Below are 12,331 nucleotides of genomic sequence, written 5' to 3'. Positions count from 1 at the left end.
ATTATACAGCACATGGAGACTGGTGCGGCGCTGTGTATTATACAGCACATGGAGACTGGTGCGGCGCTGTGTATTATACAGCACATGGAGACTGGTGCGGCGCTCTGTATTATACAGCACATGGAGACTGGTGCGGCGCTCTGTATTATACAGCACATGGAGACTGGTGCGGCGCTGTGTATTATACAGCACATGGAGACTGGTGCGGCGCTGTGTATTATACAGCACATGGAGTCTGGTGCGGCGCTGTGTATTATACAGCACATGGAGACTGGTGCGGTGCTCTGTATTATACAGCACATGGAGACTGGTGCGGCGCTGTGTATTATACAGCACATGGAGACTGGTGCGGCGCTGTGTATTATACAGCACATGGAGACTGGTGCGGCGCTCTGTATTATACAGCACATGGAGACTGGTGCGGCGCTCTGTATTATACAGCACATGGAGACTGGTGCGGCGCTGTGTATTATACAGCACATGGAGACTGGTGCGGCGCTGTGTATTATACAGCACATGGAGACTGGTGCGGCGCTGTGTATTATACAGCACATGGAGTCTGGTGCGGCGCTGTGTATTATACAGCACATGGAGACTGGTGCGGCGCTCTGTATTATACAGCACATGGAGACTGGTGCGGCGCTGTGTATTATACAGCACATGGAGACTGGTGCGGCGCCGTGTATTATACAGCACATGGAGACTGGTGCGGCGCCGTGTATTATACAGCACATGGAGACTGGTGCGGCGCTGTGTATTATACAGCACATGGAGTCTGGTGCGGCGCTGTGTATTATACAGCACATGGAGACTGGTGCGGCGCTGTGTATTATACAGCACATGGAGACTGGTGCAGTGCTCTGTATTATACAGCACATGGAGTATGGTGCGGCGCTGTGTATTATACAGCACATGGAGTATGGTGCGGCGCTGTGTATTATACAGCACATGGAGTCTGGTGCGGCGCTGTGTATTATACAGCACATGGAGTCTGGTGCGGCGCTGTGTATTATACAGCACATGGAGACTGGTGCGGCGCTGTGTATTATACAGCACATGGAGACTGGTGCGGCGCTGTGTATTATACAGCACATGGAGTATGGTGCGGCGCTGTGTATTATACAGCACATGGAGTCTGGTGCGGCGCTGTGTATTATACAGCACATGGAGACTGGTGCGGCGCTCTGTATTATACAGCACATGGAGACTGGTGCGGCGCTGTGTATTATACAGCACATGGAGACTGGTGCGGCGCTGTGTATTATACAGAACATGGAGTCTGGTGCGGCGCTGTGTATTATACAGCACATGGAGACTGGTGCGGTGCTCTGTATTATACAGCACATGGAGACTGGTGCGGCGCTGTGTATTATACAGCACATGGAGACTGGTGCGGCGCTGTGTATTATACAGCACATGGAGACTGGTGCGGCGCTGTGTATTATACAGCACATGGAGTCTGGTGCGGCGCTCTGTATTATACAGCACATGGAGACTGGTGCGGCGCTGTGTATTATACAGCACATGGAGACTGGTGCGGCGCTGTGTATTATACAGCACATGGAGACTGGTGCGGCGCTGTGTATTATACAGCACATGGAGACTGGTGCGGCGCTGTGTATTATACAGCACATGGAGACTGGTGCGGCGCTGTGTATTATACAGCACATGGAGACTGGTGCGGCGCTGTGTATTATACAGCACATTGGACTGGTGCGGCGCTGTGTATTATACAGCACATGGAGACTGGTGCGGCGCTGTGTATTATACAGCACATGGAGACTGGTGCGGCGCTGTGTATTATACAGCACTTGGAGACTGGTGCGGTGCTCTGTATTATACAGCACATGGAGACTGGTGCGGCGCTGTGTATTATACAGCACATGGAGACTGGTGCGGCGCTCTGTATTATACAGCACATGGAGACTGGTGCGGCGCTGTGTATTATACAGCACATGGAGACTGGTGCGGCGCTGTGTATTATACAGCACATGGAGACTGGTGCGGCGCTCTGTATTATACAGCACATGGAGACTGGTGCGGCGCTGTGTATTATACAGCACATGGAGTATGGTGCGGCGCTGTGTATTATACAGCACATGGAGACTGGTGCGGCGCTGTGTATTATACAGCACATTGGACTGGTGCGGCGCTGTGTATTATACAGCACATGGAGACTGGTGCGGCGCTCTGTATTATACAGCACATGGAGTATGGTGCGGCGCTGTGTATTATACAGCACATTGGACTGGTGCGGCGCTGTGTATTATACAGCACATGGAGACTGGTGCGGCGCTGTGTATTATACAGCACATGGAGTATGGTGCGGCGCTGTGTATTATACAGCACATGGAGACTGGTGCGGCGCTGTGTATTATACAGCACATGGAGACTGGTGCGGCGCTGTGTATTATACAGCACATGGAGACTGGTGCGGCGCTGTGTATTATACAGCACATGGAGACTGGTGCGGTGCTCTGTATTATACAGCACATGGAGTCTGGTGCGGCGCTCTGTATTATACAGCACATGGAGACTGGTGCGGCGCTGTGTATTATACAGCACATTGGACTGGTGCGGCGCTGTGTATTATACAGCACATGGAGACTGGTGCGGCGCTGTGTATTATACAGCACATGGAGACTGGTGCGGCGCTGTGTATTATACAGCACATTGGACTGGTGCGGCGCTGTGTATTATACAGCACATGGAGTCTGGTGCGGCGCTGTGTATTATACAGCACATGGAGACTGGTGCGGCGCTCTGTATTATACAGCACATGGAGACTGGTGCGGCGCTGTGTATTATACAGCACATGGAGACTGGTGCGGCGCTGTGTATTATACAGCACATGGAGACTGGTGCGGCGCTGTGTATTATGCAGCACATGGAGTATGGTGCGGCGCTGTGTATTATACAGCACATGGAGACTGGTGCGGCGCTGTGTATTATACAGCACATGGAGTCTGGTGCGGCGCTGTGTATTATACAGCACATGGAGACTGGTGCGGCGCTCTGTATTATACAGCACATGGAGACTGGTGCGGCGCTGTGTATTATACAGCACATTGGACTGGTGCGGCGCTGTGTATTATACAGCACATGGAGACTGGTGCGGCGCTGTGTATTATACAGCACATTGGACTGGTGCGGCGCTCTGTATTATACAGCACATGGAGACTGGTGCGGCGCTGTGTATTATACAGCACATGGAGACTGGTGCGGTGCTGTGTATTATACAGCACATGGAGAATGGTGCGGCGCTGTGTATTATACAGCACATGGAGACTGGTGCGGTGCTCTGTATTATACAGCACATTGGACTGGTGCGGCGCTGTGTATTATGCAGCACATTGGACTGGTGCCTCGCTGTGTATTATACAGCACATGGAGACTGGTGCGGTGCTCTGTATTATACAGCACATTGGACTGGTGCGGCGCTGTGTATTATACAGCACATGGAGTCTGGTGCGGCGCTCTGTATTATACAGCACATGGAGACTGGTGCGGTGCTCTGTATTATACAGCACAGGGAGACTGGTGCGGCGCTGTGTATTATACAGCACATGGGACTGGTGCGGCGCTGTGTATTATACAGCACATGGAGACTGGTGCGGCGCTGTGTATTATACAGCACATGGAGACTGGTGCGGCGTTGTGTATTATACAGCACATGGAGACTGGTGCGGCGCTGTGTATTATACAGCACATGGAGACTGGTGCGGCGCTGTGTATTATACAGCACATGGAGTATGGTGCGGCGCTGTGTATTATACAGCACATGGAGTCTGGTGCGGCGCTGTGTATTATACAGCACATGGAGACTGGTGCGGCGCTGTGTATTATACAGCACATGGAGACTGGTGCGGCGCTGTGTATTATACAGCACATGGAGACTGGTGCGGCGCTGTGTATTATACAGCACATGGAGAGTGGTGCGGCGCTGTGTATTATACAGCACATGGAGTCTGGTGCGGCGCTGTGTATTATACAGCACATGGAGACTGGTGCGGCGCTGTGTATTATACAGCACATGGAGAGTGGTGCGGCGCTCTGTATTATACAGCACATGGAGACTGGTGCGGCGCTGTGTATTATACAGCACATGGAGACTGGTGCGGCGCTGTGTATTATACAGCACATGGAGTCTGGTGCGGCGCTGTGTATTATACAGCACATGGAGACTGGTGCGGCGCTGTGTATTATACAGCACATGGAGTATGGTGCGGCGCTCTGTATTATACAGCACATGGAGACTGGTGCGGCGCTGTGTATTATACAGCACATGGAGACTGGTGCGGCGCTGTGTATTATACAGCACATGGAGACTGGTGCGGCGCTCTGTATTATACAGCACATGGAGACTGGTGCGGCGCTGTGTATTATACAGCACATGGAGACTGGTGCGGTGCTGTGTATTATACAGCACATGGAGTCTGGTGCGGCGCTGTGTATTATACAGCACATGGAGACTGGTGCGGCGCTGTGTATTATACAGCACATGGAGTCTGGTGCGGCGCTCTGTATTATACAGCACATGGAGACTGGTGCGGCGCTCTGTATTATACAGCACATGGAGACTGGTGCGGCGCTCTGTATTATACAGCACATGGAGACTGGTGCGGCGCTCTGTATTATACAGCACATGGAGACTGGTGCGGCGCTGTGTATTATACAGCACATGGAGACTGGTGCGGCGCTGTGTATTATACAGCACATGGAGACTGGTGCGGCGCTGTGTATTATACAGCACATGGAGACTGGTGCGGCGCTGTGTATTATACAGCACATGGAGACTGGTGCGGCGCTGTGTATTATACAGCACATGGAGTATGGTGCGGCGCTGTGTATTATACAGCACATGGAGACTGGTGCGGCGCTGTGTATTATACAGCACATGGAGTATGGTGCGGCGCTGTGTATTATACAGCACATGGAGACTGGTGCGGCGCTGTGTATTATACAGCACATGGAGTCTGGTGCGGCGCTGTGTATTATACAGCACATGGAGACTGGTGCGGTGCTCTGTATTATACAGCACATGGAGACTGGTGCGGCGCTGTGTATTATACAGCACATGGAGACTGGTGCGGTGCTGTGTATTATACAGCACATGGAGACTGGTGCGGCGCTGTGTATTATACAGCACATGGAGTATGGTGCGGCGCTGTGTATTATACAGCACATGGAGACTGGTGCGGCGCTGTGTATTATACAGCACATGGAGACTGGTGCGGCGCTGTGTATTATACAGCACATTGGACTGGTGCGGCGCTGTGTATTATACAGCACATGGAGACTGGTGCGGCGCTGTGTATTATACAGCACATGGAGTCTGGTGTGGCGCTGTGTATTATACAGCACATGGAGACTGGTGCGGCGCTGTGTATTATACAGCACATGGAGACTGGTGCGGCGCTGTGTATTATACAGCACATGGAGTCTGGTGCGGCGCTGTGTATTATACAGCACATGGAGACTGGTGCGGCGCTGTGTATTATACAGCACATGGAGACTGGTGCGGCGCTCTGTATTATACAGCACATGGAGTCTGGTGCGGCGCTCTGTATTATACAGCACATGGAGACTGGTGCGGCGCTGTGTATTATACAGCACATTGGACTGGTGCGGTGCTGTGTATTATACAGCACATGGAGTCTGGTGCGGTGCTCTGTATTATACAGCACATGGAGACTGGTGCGGCGCTGTGTATTATACAGCACATGGAGACTGGTGCGGCGCTCTGTATTATACAGCACATGGAGACTGGTGCGGCGCTGTGTATTATACAGCACATTGGACTGGTGCGGCGCTGTGTATTATACAGCACATGGAGACTGGTGCTGTGCTCTGTATTATACAGCACATGGAGACTGGTGCGGCGCTGTGTATTATACAGCACATGGAGACTGGTGCGGTGCTGTGTATTATACAGCACATGGAGACTGGTGCGGTGCTGTGTATTATACAGCACATGGAGACTGGTGCTGTGCTCTGTATTATACAGAACATGGAGACTGGTGCGGCGCTGTGTATTATACAGCACATGGAGACTGGTGCGGTGCTCTGTATTATACAGCACATGGAGACTGGTGCGGTGCTCTGTATTATACAGCACATGGAGACTGGTGCGGCGCTGTGTATTATACAGCACATGGAGTATGGTGCGGTGCTCTGTATTATACAGCACATGGAGACTGGTGCGGCGCTGTGTATTATACAGCACATGGAGACTGGTGCGGCGCTGTGTATTATACAGCACATGGAGACTGGTGCGGCGCTGTGTATTATACAGCACCGGGAGACTGGTGCGGCGCTGTGTATTATACAGCACATGGAGTATGGTGCGGCGCTGTGTATTATACAGCACATGGAGTCTGGTGCGGCGCTGTGTATTATACAGCACATGGAGACTGGTGCGGCGCTGTGTATTATACAGCACATGGAGACTGGTGCGGCGCTCTTTATTATACAGCACATGGAGACTGGTGCGGCGCTCTTTATTATACAGCACATGGAGACTGGTGCGGCGCTGTGTATTATACAGCACCGGGAGACTGGTGCGGCGCTGTGTATTATACAGCACATGGAGTCTGGTGCGGTGCTGTGTATTATACAGCACATGGAGTCTGGTGCGGTGCTCTGTATTATACAGCACATGGAGACTGGTGCGGCGCTGTGTATTATACAGCACATTGGACTGGTGCGACGCTGTGTATTATACAGCACATGGAGACTGGTGCGGCGCTGTGTATTATACAGCACATTGGACTGGTGCGGCGCTGTGTATTATACAGCACATGGAGACTGGTGCGGCGCTGTGTATTATACAGCACATGGAGACTGGTGCGGCGCTCTTTATTATACAGCACATGGAGACTGGTGCGGCGCTCTGTATTATACAGCACATGGAGACTGGTGCGGCGCTGTGTATTATACAGCACATGGAGACTGGTGCGGTGCTGTGTATTATACAGCACATGGAGACTGGTGCGGTGCTGTGTATTATACAGCACATGGAGACTGGTGCTGTGCTCTGTATTATACAGAACATGGAGACTGGTGCGGCGCTGTGTATTATACAGTACATGGAGACTGGTGCGGCGCTGTGTATTATACAGCACATGGAGTATGGTGCGGTGCTCTGTATTATACAGCACATGGAGACTGGTGCGGCGCTGTGTATTATACAGCACATGGAGACTGGTGCGGCGCTGTTTATTATACAGCACATGGAGACTGGTGCTGTGCTCTGTATTATACAGCACATGGAGTCTGGTGCGGCGCTGTGTATTATACAGCACATGGAGACTGGTGCGGTGCTGTGTATTATACAGCACATGGAGTCTGGTGCGGCGCTGTGTATTATACAGCACATGGAGTATGGTGCGGTGCTCTGTATTATACAGCACATGGAGTCTGGTGCGGCGCTGTGTATTATACAGCACATTGGACTGGTGCGGTGCTCTGTATTACAGCACATGGAGACTGGTGCGGTGCTCTGTATTATACAGCACATGGAGTCTGGTGCGGCGCTGTGTATTATACAGCACATGGAGACTGGTGCGGCGCTGTGTATTATACAGCACATGGAGACTGGTGCGGCGCTGTGTATTATACAGCACATGGAGACTGGTGCGGTGCTCTGTATTATACAGCACATGGAGACTGGTGCGGTGCTGTGTATTATACAGCACATGGAGACTGGTGCGGTGCTCTGTATTATACAGCACATGGAGTATGGTGCGGCGCTGTGTATTATACAGCACATGGAGTATGGTGCGGCGCTGTGTATTATACAGCACATGGAGACTGGTGCGGTGCTCTGTATTATACAGCACATGGAGACTGGTGCGGTGCTGTGTATTATACAGCACATGGAGACTGGTGCGGTGCTCTGTATTATACAGCACATGGAGTATGGTGCGGCGCTGTGTATTATACAGCACATGGAGTATGGTGCGGCGCTGTGTATTATACAGCACATGGAGACTGGTGCGGCGCTGTGTATTATACAGCACATGGAGACTGGTGCGGCGCTGTGTATTATACAGCACATGGAGACTGGTGCGGCGCTGTGTATTATACAGCACATGGAGTCTGGTGCGGCGCTGTGTATTATACAGCACATTGGACTGGTGCGGTGCTCTGTATTACAGCACATGGAGACTGGTGCGGCGCTGTGTATTATACAGCACATGGAGTATGGTGCGGCGCTGTGTATTATACAGCACATTGGACTGGTGCGGCGCTGTGTATTATACAGCACATGGAGACTGGTGCGGCGCTGTGTATTATACAGCACATGGAGACTGGTGCGGCGCTGTGTATTATACAGCACATGGAGTCTGGTGCGGCGCTGTGTATTATACAGCACATGGAGTATGGTGCGGCGCTGTGTATTATACAGCACATGGAGTATGGTGCGGCGCTGTGTATTATACAGCACATGGAGACTGGTGCGGCGCTGTGTATTATACAGCACATGGAGTATGGTGCGGCGCTGTGTATTATACAGCACATGGGACTGGTGCGGCGCTGTGTATTATACAGCACATGGAGACTGGTGCGGTGCTCTGTATTATACAGAACATGGAGACTGGTGCGGCGCTCTGTATTATACAGCACATGGAGACTGGTGCGGCGCTGTGTATTATACAGCACATGGAGACTGGTGCGGCGCTGTGTATTATACAGCACATTGGAGACTGGTGCGGCGCTGTGTATTATACAGCACATGGAGACTGGTGCGGCGCTGTGTATTATACAGCACATGGAGACTGGTGCGGCGCTGTGTATTATACAGCACATGGAGTATGGTGCAGCGCTGTGTATTATACAGCACATGGAGTATGGTGCGGCGCTGTGTATTATGGGTGCGGTGCCCTGGGTCCAATATACAGAGGGGGAATATAATAGTGTGGCGAGCGTACAAACCTAGGTGCAATAACATGAAATAACCTACGGAAATTATAGATGGTCATCCATTGAATGGTATTACACCATCGATGTGAAGTTGATCTTTTGCCATCGATGGCAACCATCGATGTAAAGGCAACGATAGCCATCCCAGTGTGAAGGCAAACACAACTTCCGCCCTCATATGACGTCACATCCTGTTCAGGTCAGAGCATAGTAGTGGATTTAGACCCAACCAGAGCATGTGACCGGATGTTACTTGAAGGAGTAGGAGAGAGATGTGGCCGGACGTTTCTGCGAGCCGGGACGTCATGTGACCGGAAGTTGCCGAGAGGCCGGGACGTCATGTGACCGGAAGTTGCTGAGAGGCTTGGACGTCATGTGATCGGAAGTTGCCGTATCCGGGCATGATGTGAGCGGAAATCCCGGGGATGCGGCGCCCGCTGCTGCTGCTGTGCCCCTGCGTCCTCGGGCTGCTGCTCCGGCTCTGGCTCCGCCCCCCGCGTTACCCGCTGGTCATCGGGGTCCTCTCCGCTCGGCACCACCGGCCGCTCCGGGACGCCATCCGGACCACCTGGGGCTCCGCCACCCAGCGGGCGCCGCTCCGCTTTATCATCGGCTCCGAGGCCTGCGCCCTGCCGCCCGGTGACCGGGAGGATCCCTACTCCTGCCGGCCACTCAACATCAGCTCCCCCGCCCTGCACCGGGAGATCGAGGCCCTCAGCGGCTCCGCACCCGCCCGCTCCGCGCACCGGCAGCTCAGCGTCACGTTCCGGGTGCTGCACCCCATTGTCATCACCCGGCTGGGGGCCTGGTGCCCGGGCAACTCCCGCAACATCAGCGTCCGCCTCTTCCAGGCCGAGCATGAGGAGCCTCTGTGCGGAGCCCGCTTCACCCCGCTCAGCCCCGGGGCTCCCCGCAGCGCGCCCGGCCTCTGCTACAAGTCGGTGGAACAGTTCATCCTGCCCGAGGGCTTCCACGGCACGGTGCGCTGGGACAGCCAGGACCCGGAGGGGCTGCCCATGTGGGCCGCGCACAGAGTCACCCTGAACAGCGGTGGAGGGGTGCTTCGCCTGTGCACCGCGGGGGAGGGGCTCCTGCCCTATGACTTTTCCCAGGGTGCCGAGGGTGTGGCTGGCGGCTTCACCTACACCATCCACGATGGGGAGACCCTGATCCGCCACCTCCAGGACCGACCTCAGCGCCAGGCCCATTATCGGGCTATGCTGGAGGCTGAGGAGGTTGCCCTGCAGGAGGAGAGCCACGCCCACAGCGACATTGTCTTTGTGGACGTGGTGGACACCTACCGCAACTTACCTCGGAAACTGTTGCTCTTCTACCGCTGGTTGTTGGGCTCCATGGATTTCGACTTCCTGCTAAAGACGGACGATGACTGTTTCGTGGACCTGGACAACATCTTTCAGGCCCTCCGGGATAAGAGGCTGATGGGGCCCAATGCTTGGTGGGGTAACTTCCGGCTGAATTGGGCTGTGGACAGGACGGGGAAGTGGCAGGAACTGGACTACCTGAGCCCCGCGTACCCAGCCTTCGCCTGTGGCTCAGGATATGTTATATCTCAGGACATCGCCCAGTGGCTCGCCACCAACGCCGACAGCCTGAAATCCTACCAGGGGGAAGATGTGAGTATGGGCATCTGGATGTCTGCCATCGGCCCCCGTCGCTATCAGGATGACAGGTGGCTGTGTGAGAAAACATGTGAGGGCGCCATGCTCTCCTCCCCCCAGTACTCGTCCAAGGAGCTATCTGAGCTCTGGCAGCAGAAGGAGCACTGTGGAAACCCCTGCACATGTGCCAACACATGACCAAAGAGATGACTCCTCCAACATACATAGAGGGGCATTGTACCCATGGCGCCTGTCCTGCTGGCCGCTTCCTCACTACTCTCTATGCTAATCAGAGGCAGCCCCATATTATGCCCATGTGTAGAGGAATCCCCCCGGCAGGTAACGAGGTGGTGGATACATGGTGTGATACTTAATTGTTAAGGGGGGTATTTATTAGGAATTCAGTTTATGGATGCACCTCATGGAGAAGGAGGACAGTGAATGGGGAGGGGGGGGACCCTCCATGCAATAAACCATTTACAGACTCTATTTTATAATGTCTAATGTATAGGTATTATTAAAATGTATCTTTTCTGTAATGATGTTTTCCCATCTGAGCATCACTTTGTTGGTTTTCTGTTTTGCACTATGCAGGAGATCCCTCCTGTGCAGCTGATAACAGGGAACATTGGACACAGAATTATAGCAGTGTGAGGTCATTTTGCAGTTAGTGTATGTACTGTACTTATCCCTCAGCACCTAACAGAAAACCTAAATGAGCAGCACAAGAAAACAGTGACTGTACGACAAGTTCAAAGATAGTTATCAGGGGACAGGACACGGTAACTGTTAGCATGGCAGAGTCTAAGGGAGCAGTCAGTGTTTGCCAATATTGCAGACAGGCAGAAATATCAGCCATGAGTCGGGCCATTTCCCCCCTTCATGCAGAGTCCAATCTGCATTGTTGAATCTACGGCTGTTTTCACCGATCCAAGGAAAACGGACTTAACATTGAATAGGTTGAATGTAAGTGCCACCTAATCTTTCTCCCTGGCAGATATATCATCCAGAATGGAAAACCTCCCTAAGAGAGGCAAAAGCAGATGAGGGCCCTGCTCGTGCGAACTTACATTGTGAAGGGAAGGGAGGTGCAGACACAGATGGGTAGAAGCGAGGATTAAAAGGTTAGGCTGAAAGATGGGTGGGTTTAATGATTAATAATTCCAGAGATGGGAGCGCTAGGGCCAAAAGGATCCAGTTTGTGGGATGTAGAGGGCGGGTGGGAGAAAGGAAGGGGATGGCTGTGTATGTGGAAGGAGAGCCAGTGTAGGTCTACCCTTCCGGCCTCAATATGGAGTAACTAATCCCACAATTATAGCATTTACAGAGTATTCCACTTAGCATCAATACCCTAGTGTTCATTCTAGCACCCGCTATCTTTGAAAACCCATGCAGTTCCTCTTCCCTGCCTGGGGTGTCGCTGTGTGCTGTAGGGCTTCTAGCAGAGGTGGTCTGTATATCAGCACTGATATTCAAGCCAGATCTGTGCTAGAAACACCACAGCAGACAGCGACACCCCAGGCAAGGTAGAGGAACTGCATGGGTTTTCAAAGATAGCGGGTGCTAGAATGAACACTATACCCTATAAGTGCTGGGATCAGGGTTCATAGGATGGCAACCGTCGTGATCACATGGGTTCAGGAACCGCTCTAACTTCCCATGTTATCACCCAATCGCAGAACATAATATAGTATTCTAGTACTCGATATTAAGCTAAAATCTAGATATAAGCTTAAAAATGATTGGGCTAATCGGACACCTTGGGCGAGATGTATCAAACGGAAAAT

The 12,331-nt window shown here is 52.5% G+C and overlaps 1 protein-coding gene across 1 annotated transcript; it reads left to right on the top strand.

Moving 5' to 3' along the window:
- Positions 1–9,240: 9,240 nt before the first annotated feature.
- On the top strand, positions 9,241–11,083 carry B3GALNT2 (beta-1,3-N-acetylgalactosaminyltransferase 2). The gene has a single exon (XM_083155458.1). The coding sequence runs from the start codon at positions 9,351–9,353 to the stop codon at positions 10,740–10,742; it is 1,392 nt and encodes a 463-aa protein (XP_083011584.1). The 5' UTR covers positions 9,241–9,350; the 3' UTR covers positions 10,743–11,083.
- The last annotated feature ends 1,248 nt before the right edge of the window (positions 11,084–12,331 follow it).

The sequence above is a fragment of the Crinia signifera genome, chromosome 1 (assembly GCF_055691185.1).
Source record: "Crinia signifera chromosome 1, ASM5569118v1, whole genome shotgun sequence".
NCBI classification, from domain to species: Eukaryota; Metazoa; Chordata; class Amphibia; order Anura; family Myobatrachidae; genus Crinia; species Crinia signifera.
The sequence above is the reverse complement of the archived record's forward strand: the minus strand, read 5'-3'. Positions and strand labels throughout refer to the sequence as shown.

Coding starts and splice junctions, on each gene's coding strand:
- B3GALNT2 (XM_083155458.1), top strand. CDS start 9,351: ATGCGGCGCCCGCTGCTGCTGCTGTGCCCCTGCGTCCTCGGGCTGCTG.